A 22,288-nucleotide genomic window follows, 5' to 3' on the forward strand; every position below is an offset into this window, starting at 1 on the left:
CATTAAGCTGCAAAAGGGAGGGGGTACAACCATATACGGCTACACACCCTCCCCTCCATCCCAACTCAGACATATCTTGGCAGGGGTCCAACTGGACACAATCAGAGGGAAAGGTTGTGACCACAAATGAGGGGGGAAAAAGTAGAAAAGGTCAAGAGACAGACTCTGTCCGTCACATAAGTCTCTCTCTGATTCCGGCTTTTAGCACTCAAGGCCAGCCTGATGGGAAAGGCAAAGTCCTGCCCAACACAAACCTCCCATCAGTCATCTTTACCATTACGGTTTCAATTCTTTGGATTCTGAAAGCTATTCTGACTTGAAAAAACATAGAAAGATGAGTATTATATTAACAATGAGTAAAAAAACAAAGTTATAAAACATGTAGATTATACTTTTGTTTGCTATAAAATGGATATATACAACAGCAATGTTTAGAAAGGGCAATAAAATATTAACAGTGGTAATCTTTGCACCCAGCAGTTCAGATGACCTCCTTTTATGTAGCTTTCTGTGTTGTTTACTTAAAAATTAAGTATGAATCTTCTAAATAAAATCAGTATAGAAATTCTCTTTTTCATCTTAAAATGATGTTTATTAGCCATATATTTTAAGAGGTGACTATTGAAATTAAGTAAATAAAGGCCATCTTCTCCCTAAAATGCTAAGATAACCTCACCAGAATAAGGATCATGAAATATTTCATAGATCTGCCTATTCATACCATCCCTCAGCTCAATTTTCACTTATCACATAGGCATCTTTTTTTTTTTGGCTGTACCACATGGTTTGTGGGATCTCAGTTCTCCAACCAGGGTTTGAACGTGGGCCACAACAGCAAAAGCCAAGAATCCTAACCACTAAGCAACCAGGGAACTCCCCTTGGATCATCTAGTTTCAGATTTTATTTGAAGGTTTTGATGCCTTTTTTTTAAGCTTGAGAAGTTACTTCTCTGCAACAAGGGAGTCTCTACTGTAGTGGTTAGGAGTCAACTAGGTCTGGGGTGGACATTTTGACTGCCACTTTCTAGGTGCCTTTGGGTAAGATAGTTAATGTAAGCTTCTTTTCCCTCATCTGTAAAAGAGAGATAGTGACACTTTTTTTTTTAATTGAAGGATAATTGCTTTACAGAATTTGTTGTTTTCTGTCAAACCTCAACATGAATCAGCCATAGATATACATGTATCCCCTCCCTTTTGAACCTCCCTCCCATCTTCCTCCCCATTCCACCCCCTAGGTTGATAAAGAGAGGCCCTGTTTGAGTTTCCTAAGACATATAGCAAATTCTCATTGGCTATCTATTTTACACGTAATGTAAGTTTCCGTATTACTCTCTCTCCATATATGTCACCCTCTCCTCCCCTCTCCCCATGTCCATAAGTTTGTTCTCTATGTCTGTTTCTCCATTGCTGCCCTGCAAATAAATTCTTTGGTATCATTTTTTCTAGGGCTTTCCTCACAGCTCAGTTGGTAAAGAATCCGCCTGCAATGCAGAAGACCCCGGTTCAATTCTTGGGTAGGGAAGATCCGCTGGAGAAGCGATAGTCTACCCACTCCAGTATTCTTGGGCTTCCCTTGTGGCTCAGGTGGTAAAGAATCCGCCTGTAATGCGGGAGACCTGGGTTCAATCCCTGGGTTGGGAAGATCCCCTGAAGAAGGGAATGGCTACCCACGCCAGTATCCTGGCCTGGAGAATTCCATGGACTGTATAGTCCATGGGGTCACAAAGAGCTGGACACGACTGAGCGACCCTCACTTTCACTTTTCTAGATTTCATATACGTGTGTTAGAATATGGTATTTAACTTTCTCTTTCTGACTTACTTCACTCTGTATAACAGGTTCTAGGTTCATCCACCTTATTAGTACTGACTCAAATGCGTTCCTTTTTATGGGTAATCAGTTCAGTTCAGTTCAGTCGCTCAGTCGTGTCTGACTCTTTGGGACCCGTGAATCGCAGCACGCCAGGCCTCCCTGTCCATCACCAACTCCCAGAGTTCACTCAGAGTCGCGTCCATCGAGTCAGTGATGCCATCCAGCCATCTCATCCTTTGTCGTCCCCTTCTCCTCCTGCCCCCAATCGCTCCCAGCATCAAAGTCTTCTCCAATGAGTCAACTCTTCGCATGAGGTGGCCAACAGTCCATTGTATATATCTACCACCACTTTCTTTATCCATTCATCTGTTGATGGACATCTAGGTTGCTTCCTTGTTCTAGCTATTGTAAATAGTGCTGCAATGAACAATGGGATACATGTGTCTTTTTCAGTTTTGGTTTACCCAGGGTATATGCCTAGGAGTGGGATTGCTGGGTCATATAGTGTTTTATTCCTAGTTTTTTAAGGAATCTCCACACCGTCTTCCCATAGTGGCTGTATCAATTTACATTCCCACCAACAGTGCAAGAGTGTTCCCTTTTCTCCACATCCTCTCCAGCATTTCTTGTTTGTAGACTTTTTGATGATGGCCATTCTGACTGGTGTGAGGGGATATCTCACACCACACACATTTCTTCATCCATTCATCTGCCGATGGACATCTATGTTGTTTACTGTAATAGCTAGATATGTAACAACTAGATATCTCACAACACACCTCACACATTATAGTTTTAATCTGCATTTCTATAATAATGAGTGAAGTTGAGCACCTTTTCAAGTGTTTGTTAGCCATCTGTATGTCTTCTTTGGAGGAATGTCTGTTGAGGTCTTTTTCCCACTTTTTGATCGGGTTGTTTTTCTGGTATTGAGTTGTATCAGTCACTTGTACATTTTGGAAATTAATCCTATGTCAGTTGTTTCATTTACTAATATTTTCTCCCATTCTGAGGGTTATCTTTTCACCTTGCTTATAGCTTCCTTTCCTGTGCAAAAGCTTTTAAGTTTAATTCAGGTCTCACTTGTTTACTTTGTTTTTATTTCCATTACTCTATGAGGTGGGTCAGAGAAGATCTTCTCTTAATTTCTGTCATTGAGTGTTCTATATTTTCCTCTAAGAGTTTTATAGTTACTGGTCTTATATTTAGATCTTTAATCCATTTTGAGTTTATCTTTGTGTATGGTGTTAGGACGTCTTCTAATTTCATTCTTTTACACGTAGTTGTCCACTTTTCCCAGCACCATTTATTGAAGAGGTTGTCTTCGCTTCATTGTATATTCTTGCCTCCTTTGTCAAAAATAAGGTACCCACAGGTGTATGGGTTTATTTCTGGGCTTTCTATCTTGTTTTATTGGTCTGTATTTCTGTTTTTGTGCCAGTACCATACTGTCTTGATGAGTGTAGCTATGTAGTATAATCTGAAGTCAGGAAGGTTGATTCCTCCAGCTCCATTCTTCTTTCTCAAGACTGCATTGGCTATTTGGGGTCTTTTGTGTTCCCATATGAATTCTGTAATTTTTTCGTTCTAGTTCTGTGAAAAACGCTATGGGTAATTTGATAGGGACTGCACTGAATCTGTAGATTGCATGTGGTAGTATAGTCATTTTCAAAATATTGATTTCTCCTGCCCAGGAACATGGAATATCTCTCCCTCTGTTTATGTCATCTTTGATTCTTTCATCAGTGTCTTATAATTTTCTGTGTACAGTTCTTTTCTCTCCTTAGGTAAATTTATTCCTAGATATTTTATTCTTTTTGTTGCAATGGTGAATGGGACTGACTCCTTAATTTTTCTGATTTTTTCACTGTTAGTATATAGAAATGCAAATGATTTCTGTGTATTGATTTTATATCCTGTGAGTTTGCTAAATTCACTGATTAGCTCTAGTAATTTCCTGATACTATCTTTAGGGTTTTCTATGGACAGTATCATGTCATCTGCAAACAGTGAGAGCTTTACTTCTTCTTTTCCGATTTGGATTCCTTTTCTTTTTTTTCTCTGATTGCTGTAGCCAGGACTTCCAGAACTATGCAGTGGTGAAAGTGGACACTCTTAGGGGGATCGTAGGGGGAATGCTTTCAGTTTCCCACCACTGAGAATAATGTTTGCTGTAGGTTTATCATATATGGCCTTTACTATGTTGAGGCAGGTTCCTTCTATGCCTACTTTTTGAAGAGTTTTAATCATAAATGGGTGATGAATTTTGTCAAAAGCTTTTTCTGCATCTACTGAGATGATCATATGATTTTTATCTTGCAGTTTGTCAATATGGCGTATCACACTGATTGATTTGCACATATTGAAGAATCCTTGTAACCCTGGAATAAACCCAAATTGATCATCGTGTATAAGCTTTTTGATGTATTGATGAATTCTATTTGTTAAAATTCTGTTGAGGATTTTTGCATCTATGTTCATCAGTGACATTGACCTGTAGTTTTCTTTGTGTTGTCTTTGGTTTGGATATCACAGTGATGGTGGCCTCGTAGAATGAGTTTGGAAGTGTTCCTTCCTCTGCAATTTTTTGAAAGAGTTTTAACAGGCATAAGCTCTTCTCGAAATGTTTGACAGAATTCTCCATCTGGTCTGGAGCTTTTGTTTTTGGGAGATGTTTGTTCACAGCTTCAATTTCAGTGCTTGTAATTGGGTTGTTCAAAATTTCTATTTCTTCCTGTCTCAGTCTTGGAAGATTGAACTTTTCTAAGAATCTGTCCATTTCTTCCAGGTTATCCATTTTATTGCCATAGAGCTGTTCATGGACCACAGCCTTGTCTAACTCAATGAAATTAAGCCATGCCGTGTGGGGCCACCCAAGACTGTCAGGTCATGGTGGAGAGGTCTGACAGAATGTGGTCCACTGGAGAAGGGAATGGCAAACCACTTCAGTATTCTTGCCTTGACAACCCCATGAACAGTAGGAAAAGGCAAAAAGATAGGATACTGAAAGAGGAACTCCCCAGGTCAGTAGGTGCCCAATATGCTACTGAAGATCAGTGGAGAAATAACTCCAGAAAGAATGAAGGGATGGAGCCAAAGCAAAAACGACATCCAGTTGTGGATGTGACTGGTCATAGAAGCAGTTTGATGCTGTAAAAAGCAATATTGCATAGGAACCTGGAATGTCAGGTCCATGAATCAAGGCAAATTGGAAGTGGTCAAACAGGAGATGACAAGAGTGAACATCGACATTCTAGGAATCAGCAAACTAAGATGGACTGGAATGGGTGAATTTAGTTCAGATGACCATTATATCTACTACTGTGGGCAGGAATCCCTTAGAAGAAATGGAGTAGCCATCATGGTCAACAGAAGAGTCCGAAATGCAGTACTTGGATGCAATCTCAAAAATGACAGAATGATCTGTTCGTTTCCAAGGCAAACCATTCAATATCAGGTAATCCAAGTCTATGCCTCAACCAGTAACACTGAAGAGGCTGAAGTTGAACAGTTCTATGAAGACCTACAAGACCTTCTAGAACTAACACCCAAAATAGATGTCCTTTTCATTATAGGGGACTGGAATGCAAAAGTAGGAAGTCAAGACATACCTGGAGAAACAGGCAAATTTGGCCTTGGACTACAGAATGAAGTAGGGCAAAGGCTAATAAGAGTTCTGCCAAGAGAATGCACTGGTCATAGCAAACACCCTCTTCTAACAACCCAAGAGAAGACTCTACACATGGACATCACCACATGGTCAACACCAAAATCAGACTGATTATATTCTTTGCAGCCAAAGATGAAGCAGCTCTATACAGTCAGCAAAAACAAGACCAGGAGCTGACTGTGGCTCAGATCATGAACTCCTTATTGCCAAATTCAGACTGAAGTTGAAGAAAGTGGAGAAAACCACTAGACCATTCAGGTATGACCTAAATCAAATCTGTTATGACTATACAATGGAAGTGAGAAATAGATTTAAGAGACTAGATCCGATAAACAGAATGCCTGATGAACTATGGATGGAGGTTCATGACATTGTTCAGGAGATAGGAATCAAGACCATCCCTAAGAAAAAGAAATGCAAAAAAGCAAAATGGCTGTCTAAGGAGGCCTTACAAATAGCTGTGAAAAGAAGGGAAGCAAAAAGCAAAGGAGAAAAGGAAAGATATACCCGTTTGAACGCAGAGTTCCAAAGAATAGCAAGGAGAGATAAGAATGCCTTCTTTAGCGATCAATGCAAAGAAATAGAGGAAAACAATAGAATGGGAAAAACTAGATATCCCTTCAAGAAAATTAGAGATACCAAGGGTACATTTTATGCAAAGATGGGCTTAATAAAGGACAGAAATGGTAGGGACCTAACAGAAGCAGAAGATATTAAGAAGAGGTGGCAAGAAAACACAGAAGAACTGTACAAAAAAGATCTTTGCAACCCGGATAATCACGATGGTGTGATCACTCACCTAGAGCCAGACATCCTGGAATGTGAAGTCAAGTGGGCCTTAGTAAGCATCACTACGAACAAAGCTAGTGGAGGTGATGGAATTCCAGTGGAGCTATTTCAAATCCTAAAACATGATGCTGTGAAAGTGCTGCACTCAATATGCCAGCACATCTGGAAAACTCGGCAGTGGCCGCAGGACTGGAAAAGGTCAGTTTTCATTCCAATCCCAAAGAAAGGCAATGCCAAAGAATGCTCAAACTACCGCACAATTGCACTAATCTCACACGCTAGTAAAGTAATGCTCAAAATTCTCCAAGCCAGGCTTCAGCAATACGTGAACCATGAACTTCCAGATATTCAAGCTGGTTTTAGAAAAGGCAGAGGAACCAGAGATCAAATTGCCAACATCTGCTGGATCATCACAAAAGCAAGAGAGTTCCAGAAAAACATCTATTTCTGCTTTATTGACTATGCCAAAGCCTTTGACTGTGTGGATCACAAGAAACTGGAAAATTCTCAAAGAGATGGGAATACCAGACCACCTGACCTGCCTCTTGAGAAATCTGTATGCAGGTCAGGAAGCAACAGTTAGAACTGGACATGGAACAACAGACTGGTTACAAATAGAAAGAGGAGTACGTCAAGGCTGTATATTGTCACCCTGCTTATTTAACTTATATGCAGGGTACATCATGAGAAATGCTGGGCTGGAAGCAGCACAAGCTGGAATCAAGATTGCTGGGAGAAATATCAATAACCTCAGATATGCAGATGACACCACCCTTATGGCAGAAAGTGAAGAGGAACTAAAAAGCCTCTTGATGAAAGTGAAAGAGAAGAGTGAAAAAGTTGGCTTAAAGCTCAACATTCAGAAAACGAAGATCACGGCATCTGGTCCCATCACTTCATGGGAAATAGACGGGGAAACAGTGAAAACAGTGTCAGACTTTATTTTTTCGGACTCCAAAATCACTGCAGATGGTGATTGCAGCCATGAAATTAAAAGACACTTACTCCTTGGAAGGAAAGTTAGGACCAACCTAGATAGCATATTCAAAAGCAGAGACGTTACTTTGCCAACAAAGGTCCGTCTAGTCAAGGCTATGGTTTTTCCAGTGGTCATGTATGGATGTGAGAGTTGGACTGTGAAGAAAGCAGAGCGCCAAAGAATTGATGCTTTTGAACTGTGGTGTTGGAGAAGACTCTTGAGAGTCTCTTGGACTGCAAGGAGATCCAACCAGTCCATCCTAAAGGAGATCAGCCCTGGGATTTCTTTGGAAGGAATGATGCTGAAGCTAAAACTCCAGTATTTTGGGCACCTCATGTGAAGAGTTGACTCACTGGAAAAGACTCTGATGCTGGGAGGGATGATTGGAGTCAGGAGGAGAAGGGGACGACAAAGAATGAGATGGCTAGATGGCATCACCAACTCGATGGACATGAGTTTGAGTGAACTCCAGGAGTTGGCTATGGACAGGGAGGCCTGGCTTGTTGCAATTCATGGGGTCGCAAAGAGTCGGACACGACCGAACAACTGAACTGAACTGAACTAAACCATCACTATGGGCTTCCCTGATAGCTCAGTTGGTAAAGAATCCACCTGCAATGCAGGAGACCCCAGTTCAATTCCTGGATCGAGATGATCTGCTGGAGAAGGGATAGGCTACTCACTTCAGTATTCTTGGGCTTCCCTTGTGGCTCAGCAGGTAAAGAATCTGCCTGCAATGTAGGACACCTGGGTTCAATCCGTGGGTCGGGAAGATCCCTTGGAAAAGGGAAAGGCTATCCTCTCCAGTACTCTGGCCTGGAGAATTCCACGGACTATACTGTCCATGGAGTCGCAAAGAGTCAGACAAGACTGAGCGACTTTCACATTCACTATCACTATTCTGAATTCTTTTTCAGGTAGTTTGCCTATTTCCTCTTCATTTATTTGGATTTCTGTGTTTCTAGTTTGTTCCTTCATTTGTGCAGTATTTCTCTGCCTTCTCTTTTTTTTTTTAACTCTTCGTGTTTGAGGTCTCCTTTTCCCAGGACTCAGGGTTGAATTCTTTCTTCCTTTTGGTTTCTGCCATCCTAAGTTTGGCCCAGTGGTTTGTGTAAGCATTGTATAGGATGAGATTTGTGCTGAGTTTTGTTGTTGTTGTTGTGTTGTTTTTCCTCTGATGGGCAAGGCTGAGTGAGGTGGTAATCCTGTCTGCTGATGGTTCAGTTTGTAGTTTTGTTTTGTTTGTTGTTTGGATGAGGTGTCCTGCACAGGGTGCTACTGGTGGTTGGGTGATGCCAAGTCTTATATTCTGGTGGTTTCCTTTGTGTGAGTTCTCACTATTTGATACCCCCTAGGGTTAGTTCTCCAGTACTCTTGCTTGGAAAATCCATGGATGGAGGAGCCTGGTGCGCTGCAGTCCATGGGGTCGCTAAGAGTCGGACACGACTGAGCGACTTCACTTTCACTTTTCACTTTCAGGCATTGGAGAAGGAAATGGCAACCCACTCCAGTGTTCTTGCCTGGAGAATCCCAGGGATGGCGGAGCCTGGTGGGCTACCGTCTATGGGGTCACACAGAGTCGGGCACGACTGAAGCAACTTAGCAGCAGCAGCAGCAGCAGGGTTAGTTCTCTGGTAGTCTAGGGTCTTGGAGTCAGTGCTCCCACTCCAAAGGCTCAGGGCTTGATCTCTGGTCAGGAATGAAGATTCCACAAGTGGTTTGTTATGGCGTTAAATGAGATTAAAACAAATACCTCAAAACAAGAAACCAAAGATTAACCCCAGACAAATGGCAGTTACAAAATCAGGCAAATAATAATTAAAATAATGGAGTATATACATATACATATATACCCATAAGCAAAATCAAAACAGTCCAACAACAATAAAGTACAATAGATTGATCCAGTGAACAAAGGAAACCAAAAATTATATCTACCAGTTAAGACCAAAACTAACTAAAGCACAAACTGGAAAACAAAACTAAAGCAAGGTGCCAAGCAGAGAATAAAGCAAAGAAAACAAAACTAACAAATATTTTGAGAGGAAAGAAAAGAAAGAATAGATATGCAAAGTTACATACAAGTAGATATACATTAAAGATTAACTGCAAGGGGAAAATAAAGTAGGAAAAACAAAGGAATAAATGTAGAAAAAATAATAATAGGCTTAAAAAAATTAAAAGAAAAAAAGAAGAAAAACAAAAAACCAAAACTCTACAGGAATGCAAAAGCCCAATATACAGGCAGAGTTTATAAGAACAATAAAAACTATGACAGAAAAAAAGAAAAAAATATTCAAAAGCTTAATTAGATTTCATAGTGTCAATAAAATCAACAACTACAATGGGGGGCAGGGGGTGGGGAGGGAAGAAAAGAAAAAAGAAAAAAAATCCAAAGGAAACTACAGAACAAGTGAATAATAAATTTTTTGCTTGAGTCACTGCTGTCAGGGTCCTTTCTCTTGCTGGGAGTCAACAGTCCACCTCACCTCCCTAGGGTGCCCTCCAACACTGTGCTGGTGGTCTCTGTACCTGCTGTGGGAACAGCTCAGATTCTAATCTGGTCCTACTCCTGTGTGTTCTTGCCTCCACACACAACTATCAGAACCAGTGTGTTTTTCTTTGTGGGAGCTCATGATGTGCTTTTATATAAGGGCTTCCCTGGTGACTCAGACAGTAAAGCGTCTGCCTGCAATGCGGGAGACCCGGGTTCGATTCCTGGGTTGGGAAGATTACTGGAGAAGGAAATGGCAATCCACTCCAGTACTCTTGCCTGGAAAATCCCATGGACGGAGGAGCCTGGTAGGCTACAGTCCATGGGGTCACAAAGAGTCGGACACGACTGAGCAACTTCACTAGACAGTCTGCCTAGTTGATGGTGTGGATTGAATCTGCAGCTTGTATAGCTGGTGGGAAGGTTTTGGGTCTTCTTCCTTAGCCACACTGCCCCTGGGTTTCAAGTGTGGTTTTATTTCCACCTCTGCATGTGGGTAGTCCACTGGGGTTTGCTCTTGCGGATGCCCTGGAGGACTTGGGTCTGCCCCAGTGAGAGGGCCAGGTGTGGAGGTGGTGCAGCTCCTTGGGTCACAGGGATTCTGGCAGCACCAGGTACTCAGGGGAGTTGGTAGCTATGGCAGCAGAAAATATAGTGCTCTAGAAGGGTATGGCAACCAGTATTGGCCAATACACCCCAGTATTCTGAGCTGGAGAATGCCCCTGACAGAGAAGCCTGGCAGGCCACAGTACACAGGGTTGCAAAGAATTGGACATGACCGAAGCAACCCAGCATGCACAGACACCAGACCTTTTTTGCCTGTGGCAGCTCTGTCCCAGTGAGGGTTGAGCGTGAAGGTGGCACAGCTGCTTGGGTTGCAGGGACCCTGGCGGCACCAAGTGCAGGGATATGGACTGCCTCAGCCGTAGGAGTTAGGGCCCTACCAGAGTCTTTTTTCAAGCCTCTGGTAGCTGGCGATCAGGAGGCCTCTTTGGCTAGTCTTTCTCCGTAGCTCCGCCCGTTCAGGCACTTAGAGGGCTCCCTTGCCTGTGTTCAGTTTGTCAGGCAATAGTGGGTCCCCCCTGGCTGGGGTCCTACTTTGTAGATTGGTGTCTCAGTTATTTAAAGGAGCACCCTGGGTGGGATCCTGCTCTGTAGTTCAGTGTGTCAGGCATTTGAGGGGCCAGCCTCTCTATTGTTCAACTGCCAATGCTGGCATGTGGGGTGAGAGAGGCTATGGTGATGGCTCCACCCCCTACGATGACTCAGCAGTACTGCCTTGATTCCATGGCTGCCTGACTTTCCTCCACAGGCATTTTCCACCACAATCTCCTCCTTCACATCTCCTTGGTCTGTCTCTCCACAGTCAACAGCAGCCCTCGCCCTGGGATTGCTCCACAATCCCTATACTCCAGCTCCTACCTGCTGTGCCTTCTAGGGGACCTGCATCCCTGCCCGGGGTATGTATGGCTGTGGGAAGGACTATCTAATTCTCATTCCATTTGTGTGTGTGTGTGTGTGTGTGTGTGTGTGTTAGCTGCTCAGTCGTGTCCGAATCTTTGCAACTCCATGGACTATAGCCCGCCAGGATCCTCTGTCCATGGAATTTTACAGGCAAGGATACTTGAGTGGGTTGCCATTTTCTTCTCCAGGGGATCTTCCCAACCAGGGATTGAACCCAGGTATCCTGCAGGGCAAGCAGATGCTTTACTATCTGAGCTACTAGGGAAGTCCTCATTCCATTTAGGCTGCCACAGATCAGCTGTTTCACTCTCAATCTTAAATGTTTCACGTTTGACTCAGACAACTGCCCCTTTGTGGGGATCAGACCCCTGCTTCAGTTCCCCCACCGAGGGCAGTTCCAGTCCTACTAACACTCCTGCTTTTCTCCCTAGTTCCTTCGTCCTACCAAGTTTTGTGTGGTTCTATATACTCTTTTCCGTGGGTCAGGCACTTCTGTCCACTCTCAGCTGATGTTCTGCATGCACTTCCGTGTCTAAGGGTGTATTCCTGATGTATCCATGGAGAGAGATGTACTCCATGTCCACCCTACTTCTCTGCCATCTTGTCTCTCTGACACATTTATCACAGAGGTTTAGAAACAGTAATTTTAATAAGAATGAGATAATGAATCTGAGGTTTGGGGCACAGTATCTGGTACCCACATCAAAATATATGGGAGCTAAGATCAGCAGCATACTTATCTACACTCAGATGAGAAAAATTCCCAAATCTTAGGGTTTTTTTTAACTGTAAAATGGAAATTAATGCTTACTTCAACAGGTTATTGCCTAGATAAGTATTATTCAGTACGTAACAAGTGTTCAGTAAATGTTGGTTTCCTTTATATTCTGTTTATCATGACTCACTAACGCAATCAACAAATAGTCCTCAGTCAGTCAGTCAGTCCAGTCGCTCAGTCGTGTCCGACTCTTTGCAACCCCATGAACCGCAGCACTCCCTGTCCGTCACCAACTTCCAGAGTCCACCTAAACTCATGTCCATTGAGTCGGTGATGCCATCCAACCATCTCATCCTCTGTCGTCCCCTTCTCCTCCTGCCCTCAATCTTTCCCAGCATCAAGGTCTTTTCAAATGAGTCAGCTCTTCACATCAGGTGGCCAAAGTATTGGAGTTTCAGCTTCAACATCAGTCCTTCCAACGAACACCCAGGACTGACCTTCCTTTAGGACGGACTGGTTGGATCTCCTTGCAGTCCAAGGGACTCTCAACAGTCTTCTCCAGCACCACAGTTCAAAAGCATCAGTTCTTCAGTGCTCAGCTTTCTTTATAGTCCAACTCTCACATCCATACATGACTACTGGAAAAACCATAGCCTTGACTAGATGGACCTTTGTTGGCAAAGTAATGTCTCTGCTTTTGAATATGCTATCTAGGTTGGTCATAACTTTCCTTCCAAGGAGTAAGCGTCTTTTAATTTCATGGCTGCAATCACCATCTGCAGTGATTTTGGAGCTCAAAAATATAAGGTCAGCTGAGTGCCCACAATCTGTCTGTCAATGTTCTAGACACTGGTGACACAAAAGGAAAGTTCCTGAAATTTACACTGGAGTAAGGGAGATAGACGATAAATATACACATACAAGAGACCTTACAGTAGGAATACTATAGAAAGACAGTAAACAGGGAATGGGCTAGCAAGCGACTTTGGTATGGAGAAGCAATGATTGCTAAGAATGTTAGATGGCTTTCTAAAAAGCAGATGTCTGAGTTGAGACCTGAGTGACATAAAAGAACCAGCCATGGAAATCAGAGTGAAAGGCAGTCCTGACTGAGAGAACCTCCTGAATGAAATTCTGAGGTGAGAAAAACTTGATGTGTTTCAGTCCAATTAAGAGATAAGGTCAGAGGGGCTGGCAAGGAGCCAAACTGTATGAGGTCTTATAGGCCATGATGAGAATTTTGGATTTTCTTCTACATCCAATAGGAAAATGTGGATGAAGATAATTAGGGTTTAATGCCTAAACTATGAAGATTTAAGACAAGGGCTGACGATTGCAATTAAATTACTTCTATGGTATTAATTATGTATCCCTACATATATGGGCTGGACAAAAAGAAGTTGTTCATGGTACGCCTGGGAAGCAGAAGAAAAACGACAGAGTGCCTTCACATCAACCAGCTCACGAAACACAGGACTCTAGAGTCACGGAGAGCTTCATGACCATCTGGCTTAACATTCTCTGCATTTAGGGATAGCCTAACTCAGTTAAAGAAAAATAATTTGTGAATTAGTACCAGTACCAGACCCTCATAACTCTTTTTATAAGGCCCAGAATACCAGGGATAACTAATTCAAAGGGAAAATGAAAGATTATTTATAGCCCCACAAATAAATATCTTGGTGAAGGTACAAATCTGTTCTTGATTATTCATATCTAATGATAAAGATAATAATAAAAATTACCATATATTGATTGAAGTGAACGACTCTTTGCGACCCCGTGGACTATAGACTACCAAGCTCCTCTGTCCATGGGATTCTCCAGGCAAGAATACTGGAGTGGGTTGCCATTTCCTTTTCCAGGGGATCTTCTCGACTCAGGGACTGAACCCGGGTCTCCTGCATTGCAGGCAGACGCTTTACCCCCTGAGTCACCTACTGAGTTACCTACTTACAAATACTAACTTGAAACCTCTACATGGATTTATTTAATACTTGAAATAGCCCTATGAGGTAGGTATATGAACAAAGGAACTAACAGCCACAAAGAATTAAGAAACCTGCCCAAGATCACCCTGCTGCTAAGCACCAGTACTGCAGACTGCCTTTCTTCCTCAAATTCTGCTACACTGTGCTGTGCTGCAACAGATAATATTGAGTATACACTAAAAATATTTATTTTGCTTCTGTCACTGTTTTACAGAACTCAAACACACATGCACACACAGCACACAGATACACACAGAATTCTTCCTAACAGTAAAATGTGTCACTCTACAAATAAAAGTATTGCTGTATTAACAGTTCCCAATCCTTATCTCTAAAATGAAAAGGTGATGTGATCTAAAGTCCCTTTAACATGCTCTAATTGTTCTATGACTTGTGGTTAGAATCACTTCTAACTCTAAAATTTTATAATTCTTCAGCATGTCAAGTACTGACATCTTGCATGTCTACAGATAATAAATATCAAGGTGGTCTAGGACATAATTTTTTAAACCTTAGATTTCAAGTGATTGCTGCTGCTGCTGAGTCGCTTCAGTCATGTCTGACTCTTTGCAACCCTATGGACTATAGCCTGCCAGGCTCCTCTTTTCATAGGATTCTCCAGGCAAGAAGAGTGCAGTGAGTTGTCATTTCCTTCTCCATGGGATCTTCCTGACCCAGGGATCGAACACACGTCTCTTACATTTTCTGCACTGGCATACAGTTTGTGTACCACCTAGCACCACCTGGGATGCTAGTCATTAGTAGGTAATAAAATCAATTTAGTGAGCAGTGATCACATTATAAAAAACAAATGGAATGTCAGACAACCATTGTGCTGTAAAACTTTTGTTTCATGGATGACTTTGAAGGGTTCAAGACTTTTGTGGAGGAAGTAACTGCAGATGTGGTGGAAATAGCAAGAAAACTATAATTAGAAATGAAACCTTAAGTTGTAAATGAAATTTCATTATAAACTTAAATGGATAAAAGCTACTTCCAATGGATCAGCAAAGAAACTGGTTTCTTGAGGTGGACTCTACTCCTGGTAAAGATGCTGTGAAGACTGCTGACGTGACAACAGGGATCCAGAATATCACATACACTTAGTTCATAAAGCAGGGTTTAAGAGGATTGACTCCAATTTTCAAAGAAGTTCTACTATGAGTAAAATGCTATCGAACAGCATTGGTTCTACAGAGAAATCATTCCCGAAGGAAGTCAATCAAGCGGCAAACTTCACTGTTGTCTCATTTTAAGAAATTGCCACAGTGACCTCTACCTTCAGCAACCATCACCCTGGTCAGTCAGCAGCCATTAACATTACGGCAAGACCCTCCACCAGCAAAAAGATTACACCTCACTGAAGGCGCAGATGATGGTTGGCATTTTTTTAGCAATAATGTAATTTAAAATTTAGGCATGTATATTTTTTACACATAATGCTACTGCACACTTAACAGACTACAGTATAGCATAAAAATAACTTTTATATGCACTGTGAAACCAAAAAAATTGTGTGACTTTGTTTTATTATGTGATATTTGCTTTATTTCAGTGGTCTGGAACCAAACCTGCAATATCTTTGAGTTATGACTGCACTGCACATAATTTTCAGCAGAGAAGAGGAAGATAAGCTCCTATTCTTAAATACTTCGGACTTCATTTCTGGAAGTAGACATTCATGATTTACTGGCGTCATTTCACCTATTCATTTAGACAACATATTCTGAGAGGCTTTCTTTATATACCAAGTTCTGAAGACAGAAAGTTGAAGAAGAGATAGACATTTCTGTGGCTTCTAAGATATCTCCAACATGAGCAATATATTGAATCAGTTTGACCTGAGAGGTTATTCACTCCAGAGGAGCCTGGTGGGCTATATAGTTCATAGGGTCACAAAGAGTTAGACACAACTGAGCAACTAACACACGTTCCAAAGGAAAATACATTTTTCATCCCTCATACAAATCAATGTTATCTTGAATGACTAAATGGAACCAATGAAGCAATTTGAGATAAAACCAGAATCCAAATGAACTGTTGGATTTCCATCTGTTGGGTTTCCATCTGTTTTTTACCACCAGTCTAGCACCAGACCGGCACTAAAGGCTGCACTTACCTGTTCCTCCACTGGTGGCTCCTCCGGATTTAGAGGGATTTTTGATTCAACGTCCTCACACTGTGGAAGGTGGTTAGAAGCTGCGGTGTCAGTAGCAACGCCACCATTGTGTACCTTGATGCCATTTGTCCCCTGGCAGGAGGGAGGAACGTGGTGAAAGAAAAGGCTCTTCTGTGGCATAGGCAGAAACCAGGCCACAGCGAAGGCCACAGAAACACAGGTGAGAGAGATGACATTCAGGCTGAACAGGGACCAGGATGCCACTGAGACAAGGATCTGCCCCAGGACAGAGCCCACCGTGAAGCCCACCAAGGTGGCACTTCGACAGTAGCTTGTGACTTTCTGGTACATGTTCAGGTCTACCACACTGTAGATGTAGGAGTAGTAGGCAATTTCAGTGGCAGTGGCGATGCCATAGAAGAATTCCAAGAACTGAATGGCCAGCAGTCCCTGGGCATAGAGCAGCATGAACCACGTAACAATAAGGCTGAGTCCCTGGAGCAGAACGACAGGCTTATAGCGGAGGTAGTCTGTGGCAAGGAACACAGGAAACAGCAGCACCAGGTAAGAGTAAGTCCATACTGGATATATTTCATTGAAGACCTGGTAGAAAAAGGATAAAACCCTGTTAGTGACTCAAACAAACTGGAATATTCATAACAATTTATTCTTATAAAACAATCTACCATAACCTCAAAGATCTCATTCTTAGCAAACAAAGAAATCTCATCAGCAATTCTGAGAATTGTTTGGAATTCACTTCCCTGTTTCCATCCCATCATCTCTTCTTAATATCTTCCCAATTCTTCGAGGCCTAGTTCAATGCCTTCCTCATCCTGGAAGACTTGGCTACAGTTGATCGTATTTGTAACCCAACATCCAAAGCTCTCTCTTAACACTGCTTTCTATGTGTCACTCTCTTCAATTACCTCATAGCACTGCTTCTTAACCATGGTTACACATCTCCCAAGGAGCTTTAAAAATTTTGGATGCCTAGCCACAGGCATTTTTTCAAAACTTCCCAGGAGATTTTACCATGAGCCAGAGTTTAGAACCACTGTTTTATAGGTTCTTTCAGGGTGGCCTTGACTTTCATTTGCACAGCCTGCATACTGTTTGGAAGATATTTGGCTGAATGAATGCTCTGGAAACAAACAAATGTTTTCCAATCATCATCAGTTCTTACTTTCAGCCACAGAACAAGGAACATAGATTCTACTGATTGATTAGGTTTTTCCGTTATTAAGTTTCACTTCTTCGGGGTAACAGGAATAGATCAAGAAAGTAACTCTGTCCTACAGTCTTAACAGAGTAACAATCTATGGATGAAACATCATAAGCAACTCTGGTGCCTTTCTTTTTGCGTGTCTATGATATTAAAAAAAAAAAAAAAAAGGAAGGTTTTATTTTCTTTTTCATTAATTTTTCATTGGAAGACAGTAGAAATAATTTTTAAACCAAAAAGACCCCAGGTGGAAGTTTAGTTCCATCATTTGCTTAATGATTTTAGTTGATTTTTTTTTTTAAGTTCCCTTTAGCCATCTCCATCATCAGTAAAAGAGAAGGAAAACCTATGCCACAGGGTTGTTTGTTACAAGGGCTAAATGAGAGAATACATGTAAGTCACTTACTCCACCATCTTTTCATAAGTCTAAAGATTTAAGGACTGAAGCTAAAACACAGACCACTTGAGACAATATGCATTAAATTGATTTCAGTGTCAGACTTTATTTTTTGGGGCTCCAAAATCACTGCAGATGGTGATTGCAGCCATGAAATTAAAAGACGCTTACTGCTTGGAAGAAAAGTTATGACTAACCTAGATAGCATATTCAAAAGCAGAGACATTACTTTGCCGACTAAGGGCCGTCTAGTCAAGGCTATGGTTTTTCCAGTGGTCATGTATGGATGTGAGAGTTGGACTGTGAAGAAGGCTAAGCACCAAAGAATTGATGCTTTTGAACTGTGGTGTTGGAGAAGACTCTTGAGAGTCTCTTGGACTGCAAGGAGATCCAACCAGTCCATTCTGAAGGAGATCAACCCTGGGATTTCTTTGGAAGGAATGATGCTAAAGCTGAAACTCCAGTACTTTGGCCACCTCATGAGAAGAGTTGACTCATTGGAAAAGACTCTGATGCTGGGAGGGATTGGGGGCAGGAGGAGAAGGGGACGACAGAGGATGAGATGGCTGGATGGCATCACGGACTCGATGGATGTGAGTCTGAGTGAACTCCAGGAGATGGTGATGAACAGGGAGGCCTGGCGTGCTGTGATTCATGGGGTTGCAAAGAGTTGGACACGACTGAGCGACTGAACTGAACTGAACTAAGACTCCATTCTTCAAAAAAGAATCATTGTCGGTAGGAGACGTTTTCCTCTTCTCACACCTACCCCAGAGCTTAGCAAATTCCTGGGGGCTTAATAATAAGTCAGTTTCTAAGTGATCACTAAGTTTAGATCAGTGGCCTCAGTTTTTAAGTGCTTTCTGAAAGGCAGTCCTGCTAACAGGCTAAATACTTTGTGATGGAGTGATATAACCCTCTACGTTTTTTAATTCTCATGTATACCTCAGTTCACCCAAGTGTAACATGGACTAATCATTTTAAAGTTTTAGAGGAACAATATGGTAAAAAATTATTATAAAATATTTGCCAATGCAGAGAACAACTATAGAAGGAAAACATAATCTGAGATACATTCCAGACTTGATTTCTGGTTGGCTGAGCATCAAAAGTGATTCATCTATGGAGATTACTCAGCCACAAAAAGGAATGAAGTCAGCTGAACTGAGGTGGAGGAAACGAGAGTTCATTATACGGAGTGAAATAAGTCAGAAAGAGAAAAACAAACATTGTATATTAATGCATACATATGGAATCTAGAAAAAGAGTACTGATGAACCTATTTTCAGGGCAGAAGCAGAGATGCAGAAGTAGAGGATGGACTTGTGGAAAGAAGAGCAGGGGAAGGAGAGGATGGGATGAACTGAACGAGTATCACTGAAACAAATACACGACCATGTGTAAAATAGCTAGGGGGACGTTGCTGTGTAACACAGGGAGCTCAGACCAGTGGTCTGCGATGACCCCAAGGGGTGGGGTGGGGTAGGAGGGAGGTTCAAGAGGGAGTGGATATATGTATACTTACGGCTGATTCACCGTGTTGTATGGCAGAAACCAACACACACTGTAAAGCAATTATCCTCCAATTAACAGTAAATTTGAAAAAAAAAAATGGAAAAAAAAAGTGATTGATCTAATAGCCTCATCTTCATGAATTCTGGTCTAATTTCCTTTTCTAAATCATTTAGCAGCCTCCATTTACCAGGAAACTTTCTTGTGACTGAACATATACATAAAAGAATAACTGAGAACGGCAGAAATGATTCCCATTCACAAGTGTAGTAATTTCAGCAAACGAGGAGCAAAGTGCACTTGGCTGACATAGCAGAGGGTCAGACACTTCTCAGTAGAAAAGCAGAGCAGTTAAGGGCAACATTGAGATGAAAGTCCTGAAGAGTGACGGCATCCCTACAGACTTTGCACAGGTGTGCTCCATTAGCAAATTCCCACTTCTTTTCAGCCTATAGTTTTAGATATTCTCCCATAGTTTTCTTAAATGTGAAACTGCCTCCTTTGGTTGACTCTGCATGTTTCTCCACCTTCACATTTTCCGTTTATATTTATGAGTCTAATTCCACTCCTAATACAAAAACCACAATTTAGATAATGAAGATGAGGAAAAGCAATGCCAAGCAGAAACAAAAATAAGGCAAGCAGGGGGAAAAAGACCAGATGTGTTCTCTTTAAGTTATTCCAAATAAGAAACCAGAATTTACTCCTAGGAGAGACATCAACCCAAGTGGACAGCCTCTTCCACAGTATTATCAGCAGTATAACAGAACATCTGTTACACACTATGCTAATCACCTCACCTGTATGACCTCATTTCATCCAAACAAGGCTAAGAGGTAATTGCTTTTATCATCTCTATCTTACAACCAAAGTAACTAGGCCTTAAGTGAATTGCCCAAAATTATCCCAGCAAGTCACTGGCAGAGGAAGAACCTGACCTGGATATTCCAAATCCACCACATTCAGACGCCCCATTTCTTCAATCAGAAAACTGCTTTTGATTATCTACTATGTTCCCCCCTTACTTCTAACGCCGACAGCACCTTTTCCAACCTGTATAGGGGTGCTTTTATGGGGCTTTCAAGAAGAAAGAAGACCAAACAACCTACAGAGCTTAGCCACTGGGTCTCCAAAAGTCTCCAAAAGAGGATCCCTTCTCAGGATAGTTAGGGAGTCTGGGATGAACATGTACACACTGCTATATTTAAAATGGATAATCAACAAGGACCTATTGTAAAGCGCAGAGAACTCTTGCTCAAAGCTATGTGGCAGCCTGGATGGGAGGGGGGTTTAGAGGAGAAAGGATATGTGTATATGTATGGCTGAGTCCCTTTGCTGTTCACCTGAAACTATAACACTGTTAACGGCTATACCCCAATACAAAATAAAAAACTAATAATAAAAAAAAGAAGATCCCTTCTCTCTCAACGCCTCCAAGAAGCCGTGGTACCAGGAAATAACTTCTTTGGTGGATACTTTCCCTTCAGGAAACTTCCTACATGCAAAAATGTACAGATTACAGAGATTACTTTCTATCTCATTGCCCATTCTTGGACAACACCCTGTTATCTCAGGTAACATCTGTCATTCGAGAAAAGGGAACTGATTTTATTCTAAAGTGTCTTTCACAGATTTTTGGATCAGAGCTTGTTTGTGCTTTCTTCTGAGACACAAACAGTTAAGGAAAAACATGTTTAGTTTTAAACTCTAATTCAGCTTTAGACTTTCAGAATCGTTTCATTTAGACTACTAGTTAATAAGCACTTATTTGCACAATACTATTTCCAAACTGTATGAAGATTACAAAAACAGACAAAAAAAGAATAAAATGAAGCCTCAGTTCTCCAGGAGTTCTGAAGCTAGTGAAGAATATATACACACAAATTACTGATAAGGGAGAATAGGAAATACAGGGTTGCTTCTTTGAACTGGACCTTGAAGGATGAGAAAATCAGAGGCCAACAGAAAGATATCAAGAGTTCTGTAGAAGATTATCCCAAGCGGAGATCACATCTTTGAGTACAAGCCAGTAGATGAGAGAATGGATATGCTGGATTTATGACTATAAGATTAACATGGATGGAATTTGAGCACATATTAATAGAAGGCAAGAGGAAGAAGGATGGAGTAGGAGATAAGGGTGATAAGAAGTAAGAGCCAAATTCTGTAAGGCTCTGAATAGTAGGAACAGTAGTTTTAATATATTAAATCGAATGCTTTAAAAACATCAAAGAGGGGCTTCTCTGGTGGTCCAGTGGCTAAGACTCCACGCTCCCAACATGGGGGGCCCAGGTTCAATCCCTGGTCAGGGAAACCACATGCCACAACTAAGACCCAGTGCAGCCAAATAAATAAAGTGGCCTGCCAGGCTCTTCTATCCAGGATTTTCCAGTCAAGAATTCTGGAGTGGGTTGCCATTTCCTGCTCCAGGGGATCTTCCCCCATCCAGGGATGGACCCCCATCTCCTGCAGTGGCAGGCAGATTCTTTACTGCTGAGCCACTGGCAAAGTCCCAAAGAAAAGTACTGAATGTCAAATCCCATGCTGAAAAAGGTGAGAGGATAAAAAAGTTTTGGGTGGTAAAGAGCTCTATTTTATTAAAAGTTGGCTTTTAACTACTGAAATACAAATTTTAACCTATCTAAAATTTATAAAGTGATACAGGCTAACGGTTTTCCTATAATCTAAGGAAGAAATCCTTTGAGAATGGAAAGAGGAAATTCTGTCCTTTTTCTCCTCCTTTTGTCTTTGGATCTGGTTAACAATAGCTCTATCCAAGATTTGGCCCTTCTAAAGTCTCCTGGAGGAAATATAAAATATAAAATTCAACACAAATATTACTAACCATGCACTTTCCTTAAAAAAAATCATATAATATTAAGTAAATAAATAACTGTCCAGAGGTGAAAAACAAGCACTCAGTTAGGAAGGAGAACAAGTTGTGCTGTTTATTTCAGTTATTAGAGATTTTAAAAATCTAGGATTCCAGAGAGTCTGGACAGAGCTATACTGTGCCTGGCCAACAGGACAGAATCAGCCACAATTCTGAGGTTCTCAGAGACAAATGACATCCTTTTCCAGACCTCTAGATTTCTCTTTAAACCGCGCCCTCTTCCTC

The 22,288-nt window shown here is 41.5% G+C and overlaps 1 protein-coding gene and 1 non-coding gene across 2 annotated transcripts in view; one reads left to right on the top strand and one right to left on the bottom strand.

Moving 5' to 3' along the window:
* SLC19A2 (solute carrier family 19 member 2) overlaps positions 1 to 22,288 on the bottom strand; it is a 32,730-nt gene that overhangs the window by 8,232 nt on the left and 2,210 nt on the right. Inside the window, exon 2 of the mRNA XM_052654038.1 lies at positions 16,037 to 16,639. Within this exon, the coding sequence (XP_052509998.1) occupies positions 16,037 to 16,639 (603 nt within the window). The remainder of the gene's footprint in view (positions 1 to 16,036; positions 16,640 to 22,288) is intronic.
* Positions 21,411 to 21,483, top strand: TRNAG-CCC (transfer RNA glycine (anticodon CCC)). Its single transcript has one exon. It is a non-coding gene; the product is annotated as a tRNA-Gly (tRNA).

The sequence above is a fragment of the Budorcas taxicolor genome, chromosome 16 (genome assembly GCF_023091745.1).
Source record: "Budorcas taxicolor isolate Tak-1 chromosome 16, Takin1.1, whole genome shotgun sequence".
Classification (NCBI taxonomy): domain Eukaryota; kingdom Metazoa; phylum Chordata; class Mammalia; order Artiodactyla; family Bovidae; genus Budorcas; species Budorcas taxicolor.